The sequence below is a fragment of the Salmo trutta genome, unplaced genomic scaffold, assembly GCF_901001165.1.
Source record: "Salmo trutta unplaced genomic scaffold, fSalTru1.1, whole genome shotgun sequence".
NCBI classification, from domain to species: Eukaryota; Metazoa; Chordata; class Actinopteri; order Salmoniformes; family Salmonidae; genus Salmo; species Salmo trutta.
Window position 1 is genome coordinate 633,563 of NW_021823073.1, and position 20,749 is coordinate 654,311.

Sequence of the window (20,749 nt, forward strand, 5' to 3'; positions counted from 1 at the left end):
GAACGTAATAAAAAAAATCCCCACCAAAATCTGTCAGTTTAAAACCTCTTTGGGCTAGTGGGCAGTATTTTGACGTCCGGATGAAAAGCGTGCCCAAAGTAAACTGCCTGTTACTCAGGCCCAGAAGCTAGGATATGCATAGAAAACTCTAAAGTTCCTAAAACTGTTAAAATAATGTATGTGAGTATAACAGAACTGAAATGACAGGCGAAAGCCCGAGGACAAACCATCCCCCCAACAAAAAAAATTCTGCCTACCTCTGATTTCAATGGCTGGCACTTTTATAATAAGGCGAAACCCTCCCAAATTGCAGTTCCTAGGGCTTCCACTAGATGTCAAGTCTTTAGAAAGAGTTTCAGGCTGGTTTAAAGAAAAATTTGCCAGAAATTGTAGTTTTTCTAGGTGCTCCCATGTTGGCTGTAGTGTTTTCAAGCGCGTGAATGAGAGAGCGTTCTTTGGTATTTTCCTCCAGTAAAGACAATAACGATTCTCCATCTTACATTTTATTGATTATTTACATATTAGGGTACCTAAGGTTTGATTATAAACATTGTTTGACTTGTTTGGATAAGTTTATTAGTAACGTTTGGGATTCATTTTGTATGCATTTTGAGGGAGGGAAATCGGTGGATTATTGACTGAAGTGCACCAGCTAAACTGAGTTATGGATATAAAGAAGGACTTTATCGAACAAAAGGACCATTTGTAATGTAACTGGGACCTTTTGGAGTGCCAACAGAAGAATATCTTCAAAAGGTAAGGCATATATTATATCGCTATTTCTGACTTTCGTGTCGCAACGGCCTGGTTGAAATATGGGTTTCATGTTTTTGTATGCGGGGCGCTGTCCTCAGATAATCGCATGGTTTGCTTTTGCTGTAAAGCCTTTTTGAAATCTGACACCGCGGCTGGATTGACAAGAAGTTAAGCTTTATTTTGATGTATTACACTTGTATTTATATGAATGTTAAATATTTATATTTCTGTCGTTTGAATTTGGCGCTTTGCAATTTCACCGGATGTTGTCAAATCGATCCCGCTAAAGGGATTTGATGCATAAGAAGTTAACCATTTCACAGTCTAGCTAACAATGTGGTGGCGTGGTGTGTGAAATCAAACGCAGGCCCTCACTTCCCCTTCTCACTGCTGGTCGAGAGCAAGACAGGCTTTATTCACTCACTCTTACATAATAAGGATCCCACGAGTGCCAAAGGTCTCTAGGAAGACTACTTGTCCTGCAACACGTGCTCCACCTCCATTCAGTTCAATTCCCATGTCATTACTGACACCACCCAAAGTTGACGGCTCCTGGCCCCATTTTAATCTAGCAACACAGGAGGTAGGTGGCACCTTAATTGGCGAGGATGGGCTCGTGGTAATGTCTGGAGCGGAATTAGTGGAATGTATGAAATACATCAAACATCCAGGCTATATCACATCCGGCCGTGATTGGGAGTCCCATAGGGCGGCGCACAATTGGCCCAGCATCGTCCAGGTTTGGCTGTCATTGTAAATAAGAATTTGTTCTTAACTGACTTGCCTAGTTAAATAAAGGTTAAATTAAAAAAAAAATGTAAATTAAAAAAAACACATGGTTTCAGGTGTTTGATGCCATTCTGTTCGCTCTGTTCCAGCCATTGTTATGAGCCGTTCTCCCCTCAGCCTCCACTGTCTTGCAAGTACAGTAGAAGTTCCTATTGGAGATAGACTCCCGGGGAAGTGGTCACCGGTGAGGGCAGCAAGTTGAGGGCTTGACTCTAATCACTCCTGTACCGTTCAGCAACGCTACTCATGACCAGATGTTATACCACACTGTCTAACATCGACTGTTCTATTTCAAACCACCAGCTGTTTCTCATGAAGGAACTCATCTCAGCTGCATCCTGGACATGGGAGAGCCCCTCAGCTGGTAATGAACACAGCTCAGACATGTAAAGTCCCTATTGATCACTGTGTTGAAGTTATCTTTCCCCAACGACGCCACATTTTTTATTTTACCTTTATTTAACTAGGCAAGTCAGTTAAGAACAAATTCTTATTTTCAATGACGGCCTACCGTGGAACAGTGGGTTAACTGCCTTGTTCAGGGGCAGAACGACAGATTTTTACCTTGGCAGCTCAGGGATTCGATCTAGCAACCTTTTGGTTACTGGCCTAACGCCCTAACCACTAGGCTACCTGCCGCTCCGTTGTTCCCTAGAACAACTTAACATACCCAGTCACTAACAGCAAACATACCTGTTCTGTATATTTCCACTATCCTTAAAATACTCACTGAGTTGCACGAATTGACTGAGTCTGTCGTGCCCATATCACCCAGTTGAAGGCTACCTCCATTATACATTCCTCTGTAAATATCAAGGTGAATGCTGCAATTGGTTCCTTTAGCAGTGAAAGGGTGATTGGTGAACAGATTGTGACCTCTCTGGTAAACAACAATACTGTATGTGAACACAATCTGGTCCTGGAATGACTCATTGTTGGTGAATGCCTGTAAACTGACTGGTTGTGCGCCGTACCTTTCATATGGGTTATGACCCTATGTCTGTGCTGCCTAGTGCCTGGCGGAAGAGGGCAGGTATGATGTCACTACTGACTGTGAAAATGCTGGTAAAAGTGACCCCTTTGACAATGTAGGGAGTGACGTCTCGGTCCCTTGTACCACTACAATAAGGAGCCAGAGGTCTGACTATAGCTCGCCTGAACCACCTAACCCCAATATCTATTAGAGGGCCTGAACCACCTAACCCCAATGTCTATTAGAGGGCCTGAACCACCTAACCCCAATGTCTATTAGAGGGCCTGAACCACCTAACCCCAATGTCTATTAGAGGGCCTGAACCACCTAACCCCAATGTCTATTAGAGGGCCTGAACCACCTAACCCCAATGTCTATTAGAGGGCCTGAACCACCTAACCCCAATATCTATTAGAGGGCCTTGAACCACCTAACCCCAATGTCTATTAGAGGGCCTTGAACCACCTAACCCCAATATCTATTAGAGGGCCTGAACCACCTAACCCCAATATCTATTAGAGGGCCTGAACCACCTAACCCCAATATCTATTAGAGGGCCTGAACCACCTAACCCCAATGTCTATTAGAGGGCCTGAACCACCTAACCCCAATGTCTATTAGAGGGCCCTGAACCACCTAACCCCAATATCTATTAGAGGGCCTTGAACCACCTAACCCCAATGTCTATTAGAGGGCCTGAACCACCTAACCCCAATGTCTATTAGAGGGCCTGAACCACCTAACCCCAATATCTATTAGAGGGCCTTGAACCACCTAACCCCAATGTCTATTAGAGGGCCTTGAACCACCTAACCCCAATGTCTATTAGAGGGCCTGAACCACCTAACCCCAAAGTCTATTAGAGGGCCTGAACCACCTAACCCCAATGTCTATTAGAGGGCCTTGAACCACCTAACCCCAATATCTATTAGAGGGCCTTGAACCACCTAACCCCAATATCTATTAGAGGGCCTTGAACCACCTAACCCCAATATCTATTAGAGGGCCTGAACCACCTAACCCCAAAGTCTATTAGAGGGCCTTGAACCACCTAACCCCAATGTCTATTAGAGGGCCTGAACCACCTAACCCCAATGTCTATTAGAGGGCCTGAACCACCTAACCCCAAAGTCTATTAGAGGGCCTTGAACCACCTAACCCCAATGTCTATTAGAGGGCCTGAACCACCTAACCCCAATGTCTATTAGAGGGCCTTGAACCACCTAACCCCAATGTCTATTAGAGGGCCTTGAACCATCTAACCCCGCTTTTGACACCTTGTAGAGTCCATGCCCCGACAAATTGAGGCTGTTCTGAGGGTAACTCAGTATTAGAAAGGTGTTCCTAATGTTTAGTATAGTCCATGTATGCTCATCTGTGACCTTGTGAGGAGTTATTTGTGTATCTGTAGAAATATCCTCTCTTTAGGGAAGTACTATTGAGAGACTATTGTACTGTTTTGGCGCACACGCTCTCTCCTTGCTGCGCTGCAATAAATATACATATCATTTGAGAACCCAACTTGATACTATAATTTTGTCGTTTCGTTTTTCAGGACCTTACTAACATTAGTCTTAGCAGCAGAAAGCAGAAGGCTATGTGCTCACCTCAACACAGAGAGAGACTCTCTCTCCGTCCTTAACACACTTGAGGAAACAGTTAGAGCTGGTGAAGTTGAGGACCACAGGGACCCCCCGAAACTCTCCGTCCACACAGTCAGACTTGTAGTGATAGATGGTGATTTTCTCTGGAATAAATCAATCAACAAATCAGTAATCAGTTATTACCATAGTAACAAAAAAAACATTGGGATAAAGTTAGCGTTCGCAGTCTGTAGTCTATACAGTTTAGACTGTCCATCATCAAGTTAATATTTACACATAATTGCCATTGCAACGTTTAATAAACACAGTTCTATATTTTTTATCATGATAAAAGAATAAGAAAAATCGACGGCATAATACAAAAACACATTATTATATAACAAACCTGGAGTTGGTGACAAACTAGGAATACTCCACATCCTACGTGTATGTTTACGCCGAAGGTACGTGCGGTATAAATAGTTTTCAATAAAGATGTTGTCCAACTGTTGTATTTTTTCCAAGTTGCCCATTCCTCGAGACACTGAACACAAAGAGAGAAACAGACAAAATGGCCATCAGAAAATACAATGAAGAAGATGAGGAAACATACCTCAACAAGCTCGTCGTTTGGATGATGTCATTGTTTGGGCCCCATGGCAGGTGAAGCTACACAAGTGAAATAAACCCATGGTGCTAAGAGTGGAGGAGATGTGGAAAGGATCCAGTCTAGTTTATAACTATGTAGAGGAGATGTGGAAAGGATCCAGTCTAGTTTATAACTATGTAGAGGAGATGTGGCAAGGATCCAGTCTAGTTTATAACTATGTAGAGGAGATGTGGCAAGGATCCAGTCTAGTTTATAACTATGTAGAGGAGATGTGGCAAGGATCCAGTCTAGTTTATAACTATGTAGAGGAGATGTGGCAAGGATCCAGTCTAGTTTATAACTATGTAGAGGAGATGTGGCAAGGATCCAGTCTAGTTTATAACTATGTAGAGGAGATGTGGAAAGGATCCAGTCTAGTTTATAACTATGTAGAGGAGATGTGGAAAGGATCCAGTCTAGTTTATAACTATGTAGAGGAGATGTGGAAAGGATCCAGTCTAGTTTATAACTATGTAGAGGAGATGTGGAAAGGATCCAGTCTAGTTTATAACTATGTAGAGGAGATGTGGAAAGGATCCAGTCTAGTTTATAACTATGTAGAGGAGATGTGGAAAGGATCCAGTCTAGTTTATAACTATGTAGAGGAGATGTGGAAAGGATCCAGTGTAGTTTATAAATACGTGGACATGGTGATTGTGATACAGTATTCATGACCAGGGTTTCACTTCTCTGTTGGAATGGTCATGGGAGATAGTGGGGGTAATGAAGGAAGTGTATTTTACATTACACAAACGAACCTGTATTTACTCAGAAATTATGTGATGAAATGGTTAATTCCCAGTAATAAATATGAAAATATGATACTTTCTATAAGCACCACGAGCCACGATTTGGAACCAGTTAGAGTTAAATAAATTGTAATTATACTGTAATAAAATATGATTGTTTCTACAAGCACCGCAATTGCCCACGATTTGGAAGCAGGTAGAGCTGAGTAAGTAATAACAGAAAGTATCTGTTGTCACCATACAATGTCTTCTTAAATGCCAGGCAAAAACCAGTAGGAACAGTAGAATAAAATGGTACAGAAGCGCTGCTCGGGTGGCAGTACTGATACTATTAATAAAAGGAATAGCCTACTTACCAACCAGACGTGTTGAATCTGTTGAAGTAAGCACCAGAACATACCCAGGGTACACCCTGGTTAAATGAAAATATAGGGTGGCCTGCTGTAGTCTAGCTTGTGGTTATATGCTGCCACTCCCCAGTGATCATGTATCGTGTCTGCCTGGGTACGAAACCATCCCACTATCTATTGAACACAATCTTCTCCTGTCTTTCCTGTCCCCTCTACTCACTGTCCTATCAATTAAAAGCAAGTCAAAAATACAAGTGGGCTAGGAACTTCCCCCACTGCTTAAAAATATAGAATAATAAGTCTTACCCAGTGTGATTTTGCTGGACTCTGCGACCATGACAACCTCGTTGAAGTTACAATCCGACTTGCCACAGTTGTGACAAGAGCTCCCGTCACCGCAGCCACGCCCCCTCACCACGGAGATTCTGGTGTTCGTCATGGCAACCACGAACAGACCGTCAACCTCATCATCGGCTTTGTTGACTTCCTCTTCCGTGAGGTCTTCCACGGGGCGATAGGAGTCACTTTATTCAGGGACGATACATGACGTTATTACACATTGTTATGGAGATTTGTGTGAGGCCAGTGGTCCATTAAAACAGGGTTTCTCAAACTCGGTCCTGGGGGCCCCCCTGGGTGAACGTTTTGGTTTTTACCATATCACTACAAAGCTGATTCAAATAATCAAAGCTTGATGAAGAGTTGGTTATTTGAATCAGCTGTGTAGTGCTGGGGTGGGGTGGGTGGGGGGGCAGGACCGAGTTTGGGAAACATTAAAATACATTATACACAAAATATAATATGCATGGAATATACAGTGAGCTCCAAAAATATTGGACTGTGACATATTTTTGGGCGGGTTTGACTCTGTTCTCAAGCACTTTGGATTTGAAATGATACAATGACAGTTTAAATTGCAGACTGTCAGCTTTAATACAGCTAATGTATTATTTACTATTGGGCACAAAATTATCTAAAACACAACCAAAACAAACAGAAAATGCATCCAACAAATTTGTAGAGTCACAAGCTTCATGTAATCATTACGTGCTAGGAAACCAAATACTTAAATATGTATTAAAGTAGTAAAAAGTTAAGTAAATTTGTCCCAATACCTTTGGTCCCCTAAAATGTGGGGACTATGTACAAAAACGGTTCATGGATGACTGACTGATTGGTTAACTGACTGATTGGTTGACTGATTCAGCCCACCTCTCCAGGTCATCCAGGTCGTCCTCTCGTCTCATCTCCAGGCTGAAGCTGAGCATGGTGCTCTCCTTGGAGAACGGGTGGAGAGCCCTGGCCTCAGCCCCCTCCTCTGGGCATCTCTCTGGTGGAGGAGCCCTGCTGGCTTGGTGGACAGTCTAGAGAGATGGGAAGATAACAGACAAGACTATCTGAATAACAACCCTGATGTCCTTCCTCTTTCTATCTGGGGAGGTGAAGAAAACTGTACCATGAACAATGGCATCGTCTCTGTCAATGTAAGGGCTTCATTAGCATGGGAAACATATGTTCACATTGCCAAAGCAAGTGAAATAGATACAATTAAAATAAACTAAAATTAACAGTAAACACTCACAAAAGTTCCAAAAGAATAAAGACATTTCAAAAGTCACATGTCTATATACAGTGTTATAATGACGTGCAAATAGTTAAAGTACAAAAGGGAAAATAAATAAACATCAATATGGGTTGTATTTACAATGGTGTTTGTTCTTCACTGGTTGACCTTTTCTTGTGGCAACAGGTCACAAATCTTGCTGCTGTGATATAACACTGTGGTATTTCACCCAGTAGATATGGGAGTTTATCAAAATTAGGTTTGTTTTCGAATTCTTTGTGGGTCTGTGTAATCTGAGGGAAATGTGTGTCTCTAATATGGTCATATATTGGGCAGGAGGTTAGGAAGTGCAGCTCAATTTCCACCTCATTTTGTGGGCAGTGTGCACATAGCCCGTCTTCTCTTGAGAGCCAGGTCTGCCTACGGCGGCGTTTCTCAATAGCAAGGCTATGCTCACTGAGTCTGTACATAGTCAAAGCTTTCCTTAAGTTTGGGTCAGTCACAGTGGTCAGGTATTCTGCCACTGTGTACTCTTGGTTTAGGGCCAAAAAGCATTCTAGTTTACTCTGTTTTTTTTGTAAATTCTTTCCAATGTATCAAGTAATTATCTTTTTGTTTTCTCATTATTTGGTTGGGTCTAATTGTGTTGCTGTCCTGGGGCTCTGTGGGGTCTGTTTGTGTTTGTGAACAGAGCCCCAGGACCAGCTTGCTTAGGGGACTCTTCTCCAGGTTCATCTCTCTGTAGGTGATGACTCTGTGGGGTGTGTTTGTGAACAGAGCCCCAGGACCAGCTTGCTTAGGGGACTCTTCTCCAGGTTCATCTCTTTATAGTTGTTTGATTTGTTTCCTTGTAACTGCTCTTTTCTGGATTTTGATCATCAGCGGGTATCGGACAAATTCTGCTCTGCATGCATTATATGGTGATAGGTTTGCAGAATTAAGCATGCAGAGTCTGAATTTTGTGTTTGTCACATTTTGTGAATTCTTGGTTGGTGAGCGGACCTCACAACCATCAAGGGCAATGGGTTCTATAACTGATTCAAGTATTTTTAGCCAGATCCTAATTGGTATGCCAAATTTTATGTTCCTTTTGATGGCACATGTTTCTTGCCTTGTCTCTCAGATTGTTCACAGCTTTGTGGAAGTTTCCTGTGGTCCTGATGTTTAGGCCAGGGTATGTATAGTTTCCTGTGGTCCTGATGTTTAGGCCGGGGTATGTATAGTTTCCTGTGGTCCTGATGTTTAGGCCGGGGTATGTATAGTTTCCTGTGGTCCTGATGTTTAGGCCGGGGTATGTATAGTTTCCTGTGGTCCTGATGTTTAGGCCGGGGTATGTATAGTTTCCTGTGGTCCTGATGTTTAGGCCGGGGTATGTATAGTTTCCTGTGGTCCTGATGTTTAGGCCAGGGTATGTATAGTTTCCTGTGGTCCTGATGTTTAGGCCAGGGTATGTATAGTTTCCTGTGTGCTTTAGGGAAACAGTGACTAGATGGAATTTGTTTGTTGTCCTGGCAACTGAACATTTTTTGGAACACCATTATTTTTGTCTTACTGAGATCTACTGTCAGGGCCCCGGTCTGACAAAATTCCCCTGTTTCTATCTCGCTCTCTCTCTGACTAATATTCAGATTAATGGGTTCAAACAGAAACTCAAAACATCAAACAATGTTGGTCACTTCTGGTAAATATCTTATTCATATGTTGCGCCTCAGTCACATCAAGCCATTGTTCTGAAAATGATCAAGCCGCCCTCTACCAGCAGCATGGTTGCCATGTCCGTGGTTTTCCTTCTAAATTGGGCTGTTGAAAACGATGTCGCGGGTAAAATGTATTGGTCGCAGGTTGAGCTACTTTTACATTTCTTAAAAATATATTTCACTGTGACCTGCTGCTGCTGACTATCAGGCAGTGAGGCAGCTTGTTGCTGAGTGAACGAGAGAGACTATTTTAACATCACTGTATATAGACATTATGACATTTGTAATGTCTTTATTCTTTTGGAACTTCTGTGAGTGTAATGTTTACTGTTAATTTGTTATTGTTTATTATCTACTTCACTTGCTTTAGCAATGTTAGAAATATGTATCCTATACCAATAAAGCCCTTAACAATGACATTGCGTGAGTGGTGGGGGAGTGAGTGGGGGAGTGAGTGGTGGGGGAGTGAGTGAGTGATGAGAGGAGCCGGAGTAGTACACACGCACGGCATGACACCTTTTTTCCCAGTTAGGCTATTTAGTGTCATTATGGAGACACCTACAGTATTTCTAACACTTTTTCCATAAAACATATTAACACGCTAGAACTGATGCACATAAAGAAATATGGCGACAAAGCACAGGAAAACGACTTGGTCGTTTAAACTGCATTTTAATGTCGACTTTGCTTATGGAAAACCATACTGTATGAAGCGAAGAGTGGACATTTGAAATGGAAGTTATGGAACTCCCTCGCCTGCTTCTGTTATGGGGAAACGTTAAATGAAAATGACATTAAAATGCGGAGAATGATACATTTGCATCTGTTGGCCAACAATTAGTATATTGATTTCTATGCCTATGTAGGCTACTGTAGCCTTGTCACGTTCGCTATCTTCAAACTCCCGATCATAAATAAACCAAGGCGCAGCATGCATGGAATTCAACATCTTTTAATGAAAATTAAACTCAACAAAACAGGAGAAAAACAAAACATGACGTTCTGGGGCTGCTCACAAGCAGCTACACAAAAACAAGATCCCACAATCACAGGTGGAAAAAAGGCTGCCTAAGTATGATTCCCAATCAGAGACAACGATAGACAGCTAGCTGCCTCTGATTAGGAACCATACTCGGCCAAAACAAAGAAATAAAACAACAGAATGCCCACCCCACATCACACCCTGACCTAACCAAATAGAGAAATAAAACGTCTAAGGTCAGGGCGTGACAGTACCCCCCCCAAATGTGCGGACTCCCGGCCGCAAACCTGAACCTATAGGGGAGGGTACGGGTGGGCATCTACCCTTGGTGGCGGCTCCGGTTCGGGGCGTAGCCCCCGCTCTGCCCGCTGATCCCTCCGCTTTTGTGTAACCGGACCATGGATCATCGCCGGAAGCACTGAACTGGGAACCCCCGCTGGAGGCTCCAAACTGCGGGCCGTCTCAGGAGGCCGCGGGCCACCATGGATCATCACTGGAGGCCCCGGGCCACCATGGATCATCACTGGAGGCCCCGGGCCACCATGGATCATCACTGGAGGCCCCGGGCCACCATGGATCATCACTGGAGGCCCCGGGCCACCATGGATCATCACTGGAGGCTTCGTACGTGGAGCCGGAACAGGTCTCACCGGACTGGGGAGACGCACTGGAGACCAGGTGCGTGGGGCTGGCACAGGATATACTGGGCCGTGGAGGCGCACTGGAGGTCTGAAGCGTAGGGCTGGCACAACCCGACCTGGCTGGATGCTCACTTTAGCCCGGCAAGTGCGGGGCGCTGGCACAGGACGAACTGGGCTGTGAAGGCGCACTGGCGACACAGTGCGTAGAGCTGGCGCAGGATATACTGGGTCGTGGAGGCGCGCTGGAACGTAGGGCTGGCACAACCCGACCTGGCTGGATGCTCACTTTAGCCCGGCAAGTGCGGGGCGCTGGCACAGGACGAACTGGGCTGTGAAGGCGCACTGGCGACACAGTGCGTAGAGCTGGCGCAGGATATACTGGGTCGTGGAGGCGCGCTGGAACGTAGGGCTGGCACAACCCGTCCTGGCTTGATGCTCACTTTAGCCCGGCAAATGCAGGGCGAAGGCAACGAGTGCACCGGGCTGTGAATGCGCACCGGAAATACGGTGCGCATCACCGCATAACACGGTGCCTGACTGGTCACACGCTCCCCACGGTAAACACAGGGGAGTTGGCTCAGGTATCAACCCTGACTCCGCCCATCTCCCCGTGTGCCCCCCCAAACATTTTTGGGGGAGCTGCCTCTCGGGCTTCCGTCGTTGCCGTGACTCCCGATCTTGTCGCTGTTCCTCCCTCGCTGCTTCCACTTGTTCCCATGGGAGGCGATCCTTTCCGGCCTGGATCTCCTCCCACGTCCAGGATCCTTTGGCATCCAGGATGTCCTCCCATGGCCAACTTGTCTTCCCAGTAGGCGCACGCTACTTGGTCTTTTTGTGGTGGGATCTTCTGTCACGTTCGCCATCTTCAAACTCCCGATCATAAATAAACCAAGGCGCAGCGTGCATGGAATTCAACATCTTTTAATGAAACTTACCAAAACAGGAGAAAAACTAAACGTGACATTCTGGGCTGCTCACAGGCAGCTACACAAAAACAAGATCCCACAATCACAGGTGGAAAAATGGATGCTTAAGTATGATTCCCAATCAGAGACAACGATAGACAGCTGCCTCTGATTAGGAACCATCTTCGGCCAAAAACAAATAAACAAACAACATAGAATGCCCACCCCACATCACACCCTGACCTAACAAATAGAGGAATAAAACGTCTCTCTAAGGTCAGGGCGTATAAAATGGTAGGCTTGTCACAATAAATACGTTGAAATGACAATATCACTGGAGCCATTGCAAATCAATTCGTTTTTTTATTTCTGGATAGCCAGGGGCCATCTCAAACACTCAGACATCATTCAGAAATTAAGCATGTGTGTTTAGTGAGTCTGACAGATCAGAGGCATTAGGGATGACCAGGGACGTTCTCTTGATACAGTTGAAGTCGGAAGTTTACATACACCTTAGCCAAGTACATTAAAACTCAGTTTTTCACAATTGCTGACATTAAAATCCCAGTAAAAATTCCCTGTCTTAGGTCAGTAAGGATCACCACTTTATTTTTAGAATGTGAAATGTCAGAATTGTAGAGAGAATGATTTATTTCAGCTTTTATTTCTTTCATCACATTCCCAGTTGGTCAGAAGTGTACATACACTCAATTAGTATTTGGCAGCATTGCCTTTAAATTGTTTAACTTGGGTCAAACGTTTCACATAGCCTTCCACAATAAGTTGGGTGAATTTTGGCCCATTCTTCCTGACAGAGCTGGTGTAACTGAGTCAGGTTTGTAGGCATCCTTGCTCACACACGCTTTTTCAGTTCTGCCTACACATTTTCTATGGGATTGAGGTCAGGGCTTTGTGATGGCCACTCCAATACCTTGGCTTTGATGTCCTTAAGCCATTTTGCCACAACTTTGGAAGTATGCTTGGGGTCATTGTCCATTTGGAAGACCCATTTGCGACCAAGCTGTAACTTCCTGACTGATGTGTTGAGATGTTGCTTCAATATATCCACATACATTTCCTGCCTCATGATGCCATCTATTTTGTGAAATGCACCTGTCCCTCCTGCAGCAAAGCACCCCCACAACATGATGCTGCCACACCCGTGCTTCACGGTTGGGATGGTGTTCTCCGGCTTGCAAGCCTCCCCCTTTTTCCTCCAAACATAACGATGGTCATTATAGCCAAATAGTTCTATTTCATCAGACCAAAGGACATTTCTCCAAAAAGTACCATCTTTGTCCCCATGTGCAGTTGCAAACCGTAGTCTGGCTTTTTTATAGCGGTTCTGGAGCAGTGGCTTCTTCCCTGCTGAGCTGTCGATATAGGACTCGTTTTACTGTGGATATAGATACTTTTGTACCTGTTTCCTCCAGCATCTTCACAAGGTCCTTTGCTGTTGTTCTGGGATTGATTTGCACTTTTCGCACCAAAGTACGCTCATCTCTAGGAGACAGAATGCGTCTCCTTCCTGAGCGGTATGACGGCTGTGTGGTCCCATCAAATCAAATTTCAAAAGTGTTTATACTTGCGTTCTATTGTTTGTACAGATGAACGTGGTACCTTCAGGCGTTTGGAAATTGCTCCCAAGGATGAGCCAGACTTGTGGAGGTCTACAATTTTTTTTCTGAGGTCTTGGCTGATTTCTTTTGATTTTCCCATGATGTCAAGCAGAGAGGCACTGAGTTTGAAGGTAGGCCTTGAAATACATCCACAGGTACACCTCCAATTGACTCAAATGATGTCAATTAGCCTATCAGAAGCTTCTAAAGGCATGATATAATTTTCTGGAATTTTCCAAGCTGTTTAAAGGCACAGTCAACTTAGTGTATGTAAACTTCTGACCCACTGGAATTGAGATACAGTGAATTATAAGTGAAATAATCTGTCTGTAAGCAATTGTTGGAAAAATTACTTGTGTCATGCACAAAGTAGATGTCCCAACCAACTTGCCAAAACTATAGTTTGTTAACAAGAAATTTGTGGAGTGGTTGAAAAACAAGTCAATGACTCCAACCTAAGTGTATTTAAACTTCTGACTTCAACTGTAAGTGCTGAATTGGACAATTTTTCAATTTTTCAAAATGTAACAAGTATTTTTGTCAGGGACAATATATGGTGTAAAAGTACCTACTTTTTTAAAGGAATGTAGTGAAGTAAAAGTTGTCAAATATAAATAGTAAAGTACAGATACCCTAAAACACTACTTAATACTGTAAATTATTTTTACACCACTGGATTTAATAAATAGGCTATATTATAACTTCAGTTAATTGTTGTTATAGCCTTATGTTATTGTACAATTATGACTGGCCATGTTAAGTTAATGAAATTGGATGTTATCAATTATGATCATGATCACAGTACTAACGCAACTGCCAATCAGCTGTTTGTTGGAATTGATTAGATTGAAGGTAACAGTCAGTCAGACTACAGGTAAATAAATAAAAACACTGGCTGTTGTTGACAAGCATATTGTTCACATTTGGTTCAGTGATTGAAATTACGACCCCATCCTCAGTAGCCTATTCGGCAACGGAAGTACTTATTACCTTGAAATCGCCTCGATATTCATGTTGAATGAATTAGTCTGTAAATTTGAACTAAGCAAGCTGCTAAATCATTTATGTTACAGCCAAACACAACTTCAACACCATCATTAAGTTTACTGAAGACAACAGTGGTAGGCCTGATCACCAACAACGATGAGGGAGCCTATAGAGAGGAGGTCAGAACTGGCAGTGTGGTGCCAGGACAACAACCTCTCCCTCAATGTGAGAAAGACAAAGGAGCTGATCGTGGAATACAGGAAAAGGAGGGCTGAACAGGCCCCCAATAACATTGAAGGGGCTGTAGTGGAGAATGTCGAGAGTTCATGTTCCTTGGTGTCCATATCACCAACGAACTATCATGGTCCAAACACACCAAGACAGTCATGAAGAGGGCACGACAAAACCTTTTCCCCCTCAGGAGACTGAAAAGATTTGGCATGGGTCCCAGATCCTCAAAAAGTTCTACAGCCGCACCATCGAGAGCATCCTGACCGGTTGCATCACCGCCTGGTATGGCAACTGCTCGGCATCTGACCGTAAGGCGCTACAGGTTCACTATCTACTTCTCGCCTGGTTCACTAACTACTTCTCTAATAGAGTTCAGTGTGTCAAATCGGAGGGCCTGTTGTCTGGACCTCTGGCAGTCTATGGGGGTGCCACAGGGTTCAATTCTCGGGCTGCTATTTTCTCTGTATATATCAATGTCGCTCTTGGTGCGGGTGATTCTTTGATCCACCTCTACGCAGACGACACTATTCTGTATACTTCTGGCCCTTCTTTGGACACTGTTAACAAACCTCCAAACGAGCTTCAATGCCATACAACACTCCTTCCGTGGCCTCCAGCTGCTCTTAAATGCTAGTAAAACGAAATGCATGCTCTTCAACCGATCGCGGCCCGCACCCCCGACTAGCATCACTCCTCTGGACGGTTCTGACTTAGAATATGTGGACAACTATAAATACCTAGGTGTCTGGCTAGACTGTAAACTCTCCTTCCAGACTCACATTAAGCATCTCCAATCCAAAGTTAAATCTAGAATCGGCTTCCTATTTCGCAACAAAGCCTCCTTCACTCATGCTGCCAAACATACCCTCATAAAACTGACTATCCTATCCTCAATGTCATTTACAAAATAGCCTCCAACACTCTACTCAGCAAATTGGATGCAGTCTATCACAGTGCCATCCGTTTTGTCACCAAAGCCCCATATACTACCCACCCCTGCGACCTGTATGCTCTCGTTGGCTGGTCCTCGCTACATATTTGTCGCCAAACACACTGGCTCCAGGTCATCTATAAGTCTCAGCTCACCATAGCAACACCCACCCGTCACACGTGCTCCAGCAGGTATATTTCACTGGTCATCCCCAAAGCCAACACCTCCTTTGGCCGCCTTCCCTTCCTATTCTCTGCTGCCAATGACGAACTAATTACAAAAATAAATAAATAAATATATATTTTTAATTACTGAAGTTGGAGACATATCTTCCTCACTAACTTTAAGCGTCAGCTGTCAGAACAGCTTACCGATCGCTGCAGCTGTACACAGCCCATCTGTAAATAGCCCATCCAACCAACTACCTACCTCATCCCCATATTTGTTTTTCTGCTCTTTTGCACACCAGTATTTCTACTTGCACATATCCCTACAGTGTAAGTTGCTAAATTGTAATTACTTCGCCACTATTGGCCTATTTATTGCCTTACCTCATTTGCACACAGTGTACACCGATTTTTCTATTGTGTTATTGACTGTACGTTTGTTTATCCCCTGTGCAACTGTGTTGTTTTTGTCGCACTGCTTTGCTTTATCTTGGCCAGGTCGCAGTTGTAAATGATAACTTGTTCTCAACTTGCCTACCTGGTTAAATAAAGGTGAAATATTATTATTATTATTATTATTATTATTATTATTATTATTATTATTATTATTTTATTTTTTTTTAAATACAGAGGGTAGTGCGTACGGCCCAGTACATCACTGGGGCCAAGCTTGCTGCCATCCAGGACCTATAGACCAGGCAGTGTCAGAGGAAAGCCCATAAAATTGTAGGAGACTCCAGTCACCCAAGTTATAGACTTTTCTCTGCTACCGCACAGCAAGCGGTACCGGAGCACCAAGTCTAGGACCAAAAGGCTCCGGAACAGCTTCTACCCCCAAGCCATAAGACTGCTGAGATATTTTCTTCTTCTTGAACTGCACTGTTGGTTAAGGGCATGTAAGTAAGCATTTCACGGTAAAGTCTACACTTGCTGTATTCGGCGCATGAGACAAATAAAATTAGATTTAATTTGATTTTGTACACTGCTGCTACTCGCTGTTAATTATCTATGCATAGTGTTGTTATTGTGTTCCTTTTTATTCTTTTTTTACTTTAGTTTATTTGGTAAATATTTTCTTAACTCTTCTTGAACTGCACTGTTGGTTAAGGGCTTGTAAGTAATCATTTCACGGTAAGGTCTACACTTGTTGTCCTCGGCACATGTAACAAATAAAGTTTGATTTGATATTCAAATTCCTTAGCTAGTCATTAGTTCACAATAATTATTATTTTGATGGAAAACAGAATTTTGCTTCTTAAGTCGATATTCACTCGATAACGTTATTGAAAAATGGTTTATTGGCTAAATGTGCCAACAATTTGGCTAGTTTTTAGGCCTTGTGGGCAGGTTGAGTAATCAATTTGAACCGGACCTGGTAACCCTGACCGGCGGCGTAATAGTGGTGCCCTAAAGTCGTGATAAGCCCCGTCATTCTGGGTGAGGGTACGGCTGTTTAGTCTAAATTCCCCTATTGTGCCTGGAAATAAGATGACATTGCTAAACGAGTCAAATATTTAGTAGTTAACAACTTTGCCAGCATTATCATGTCGTCAAATGTACTTTAGACAGATGGCAATGTTGTCATCTAGCAAAGTTCGTCAAAAATAGTTAACAATGCTAACGCCAGCTACCTCAATTTTAGCTAACGTTATACTGCATCTAAAGTCAATCTGGCGACATCAAAATGAGGACAAAAGGTTTTGCTACTAATTATTTGCATCCTTTTGAATGGCATTGTATTTCTAAGCCACTGTAACGCACTTTTGATGACATCTTAATCAGTGCTCATTGACGATACATTTTAGTAGAATGCTCAGTTGGGCATTAGTTCAAAACAATATTGTGATGAAACATGCAACCCGTTAAGAGAGTGAGGTAATATAAGAACTCTTCTCCAGCTATATCACTCACCAACATGGGGTTTCCTTCCGTCAGAATCTTGGCGAAGGCTTCCGGGGATAGATCCTGTAGGTCCACTCCATTGATCGTCAGGACCTTGTCTCCTTCTCTGAGGAACAACAACACCACATACCTGTATATATTATTTGTATATATATTATGTTTTTTCATCGCAACTGCCAACCACAGGAGGAATCTCAATGACTGCCTGCTGCCGCTCTGCTAATCATCAGATGGGGGGAAAGAGAGGAGGCAGAGGGCCCACGTGGGTAACTATGGGTGCCCTGCCTTGATTGGGTAACTGATCAATAAAACAATTAAAATAAACTGCATAATCAATAAATGTGACTGGTCAATATGTCGGTATGACATTTTTGTATTATCATTTTAAAAATATTTTTTTATCCAACCACCAGAGCCCGATCTCAATGTTCAAAATACACCAGAGATTTAGCGACCGAAAATCAATAGTTAATAAAAAAAAATAACTGAATTAAGTTTTATCACAAGCACATACAGGTGTCTGCCAAAATAAAGGAAACACCAACAAAATGTCTTGAAGGGTGTTGTGCCACCACGAGCTGCCAGAACAGCTTCAATGCGCCTTGGCATAGATTCTATAAGTGGACCTAATCCATTGCACCTGACACCATAACATGTAATTTGTAGCCAACTATAGGCTACAGATTGTTGCCATAGACATACTATCCATAGAAGGATTTTGTAACCTCTTACCCTGGCAATTTGACTGTTAAACTCATGGGTACACTAGCAATGGATGCCAGTCCTGACTTGAATGGGAACTGCCATGTTTGGTTCCAGCTGTCGGTTTGCCTTTTGCAGATTTCAAAATATAATATTGCGGGAAAAACGTACCGTTTGGAAAGCAAATGAAAAGAGAAGTGCTGAAAAGAGAAGACTCATCTCTCTGTAGAACCAATAGAAAATGTTTTACTCAACAACACCCAATGTGTAGCTCATCTTGAGATAGGCTTTTGCTACGACGGGCGCATCGGTCATCACCGTGAGTAGCCTATGGCTTCATCTTCATCACTAGAAAAGTCTATTGTTTGCTTGACTTCAAGACCAGATTGATCTCAGTTTGTCAGAGCAGCCAGTCATTTCGGTCATTTGTGTGGTATTAAAAAAGATTCAGCTAATGTCTTCTGGCATGTAAATTATGTAGAATTGCATGAAATGCATTTTTAAAAGGCAGATTTTTTTTTAAAGGGGATCTATAAAAAGCCCTGGGGCCTATGATTTCTTAATTTGGCCCTACACAGACCCCCGTGGTTCAATCTCCACAGACCCCCGTGGTTCAATCTCCACAGACCCCCGTGGTTCAATCTCCACAGACCCCCGTGGTTCAATCTACACAGACCCCCGTGGTTCAATCTCCACAGACCCCGTGGTTCAATCTACACAGACCCCCGTGGTTCAATCTCCACAGACCCCCGTGGTTCAATCTCCACAGACCCCGTGGTTCAATCTACACAGACCCCCGTGGTTCAATCTCCACAGACCCCCGTGGTTCAATCTCCACAGACCCCCGTGGTTCAATCTACACAGACCCCCGTGGTTCAATCTTCACAGACCCCCGTGGTTCAATCTACACAGACCCCCGTGGTTCAATCTACACAGACCCCCGTGGTTCAATCTACACAGACCCCGTGGTTCAATCTACACAGACCCCCGTGGTTCAATCTACACAGACCCCCGTGGTTCAATCTACACGGACCTGGAGAAAAACAATACAGCTTTTTATGACATTCAGGGGTGGAATTACCAAATTAAATAACTCTGTGACCTCACCCCTGACATTAGATCAAAAACTATTTATTTACATCATAAAGGAGTTTTACTATGGGAAGTCCCTATTGTTTCCCCCTAAAATGTCTCAACTCCTCTATCCTTAAAAGGTTTCAACCTACAGTATATTCAAATTCTTCACAGATAAACAGAGAGGTTATCAGAGGTTACCTGGCGAAGGCTCCTCCTCCTTGTCCTCCTTTCTTGAACTTGAGGACCTTCTCCACTTCATAGTGGTGTTTCCCATCCTCCTCTGTGTGAAGAATAGAGATACCTCCCTTCACAGGTGAATCCTATGGACCGGAATGGAAAACATAGCAACTCACATTACCATACATGGTTGAAAACAAAGCCTTAGCCTCCACATGACGACTACTACTGTATACATTGTTGAAAAGACCAAAGATCATATCCCTTATCCCTCACATTTCTACTACCCTACATTGTTACAATTCAAAGACAAAACTACAACATAAACTGGAAGGGAAGTGATGCAGTCATATCACTTACTTTGATATCCATATCCTTCTCTCGGTCTTCCTACTGGTAGTATGTAGGCAGTCTCCCCACTGGTAGTGAGTGTTAGCAGTCTTCCTACTGGTAGTAAGTAGGCAGTCTTCCCACTGGTAGTGTGTGGGCAGTGCCACAAGTCCTGACTTAAATAGCTTTGTATAGGAGGGTTGACCAGGCACTTCTGCATCATGTGACCCGAGCAGCCAGAGAGGAAGTAGGTACACTCACACAAGAGGGACTATTATTTTGCCAAAAGAGGATCTTCTGCAGAACGAGGAACTGGTCATGAGTTGTAAAATGTAAAAACAATAGATTACAAGAACACAGCTGTTTGAGTTTTAAATGGACCATTCACAGTCTGCTTGTGTACTAGCTATCCACTCATTAAACTCCTGCCTTGTCCTGTGTAGAAAATGTTGGCTTTCCAGGTATGACATGGCATCAACATCATCACCACACACAGATCTGTGGCTTCGGTAGTTCCTTGTTATCCTGGTCCCTGATCACTTTGTGCCGTCAGGCCAACTCATATGGTCATTGTTTGGCAAGACAGCACACACAGACCTGGAAGCAGCTCTCTGTTGCAACAGGAAGAAATTACTCACTACATACAGCTGAAGTTGGAGTCATTAAAACTCGTTTTTCAACCACTCCACAAATTTCTTGTTAACAAACTATAGTTTTGGCAAATCGGTTAGGACATCTACTTTGTGCATAACACAAGTAATTTTTCCAACAATTGTTAACAGACAGATGACGTCATGGCTTTAGAAGCTTCCGATAGGCTAATTGACATCATTTGAGTCAATTAGAGGTGTATGTGTGGATGTATTTCAAGGCCTACCTTCAAACTCAGTGCCTCTTTGCTTGACATCATGGGAAAATCTAAATAAATCAACCAAGACCTCAGAAAAAGAATTGTAGACCTCCACAAGTCTGGTTCATCCTTGGGAGC

At 43.3% G+C, this 20,749-nt stretch overlaps 1 protein-coding gene across 1 annotated transcript in view; it reads right to left on the reverse strand.

Moving 5' to 3' along the window:
* LOC115188687 (uncharacterized) overlaps window positions 1–19,948 on the reverse strand; it is a 21,031-nt gene extending 1,083 nt beyond the window's left edge. The window contains exons 1-7 of the mRNA XM_029747398.1: window positions 19,792–19,948; window positions 19,453–19,574; window positions 17,485–17,581; window positions 7,062–7,213; window positions 6,156–6,373; window positions 4,508–4,645; window positions 4,126–4,265 (exon numbers count right to left, since the gene is read on the reverse strand). Of these exons, the coding sequence (XP_029603258.1) occupies window positions 4,126–4,265; window positions 4,508–4,645; window positions 6,156–6,373; window positions 7,062–7,213; window positions 17,485–17,581; window positions 19,453–19,574; window positions 19,792–19,803 (879 nt within the window). The 5' untranslated portion in view covers window positions 19,804–19,948. The remainder of the gene's footprint in view (window positions 1–4,125; window positions 4,266–4,507; window positions 4,646–6,155; window positions 6,374–7,061; window positions 7,214–17,484; window positions 17,582–19,452; window positions 19,575–19,791) is intronic.
* Window positions 19,949–20,749: the final 801 nt, after the last annotated feature.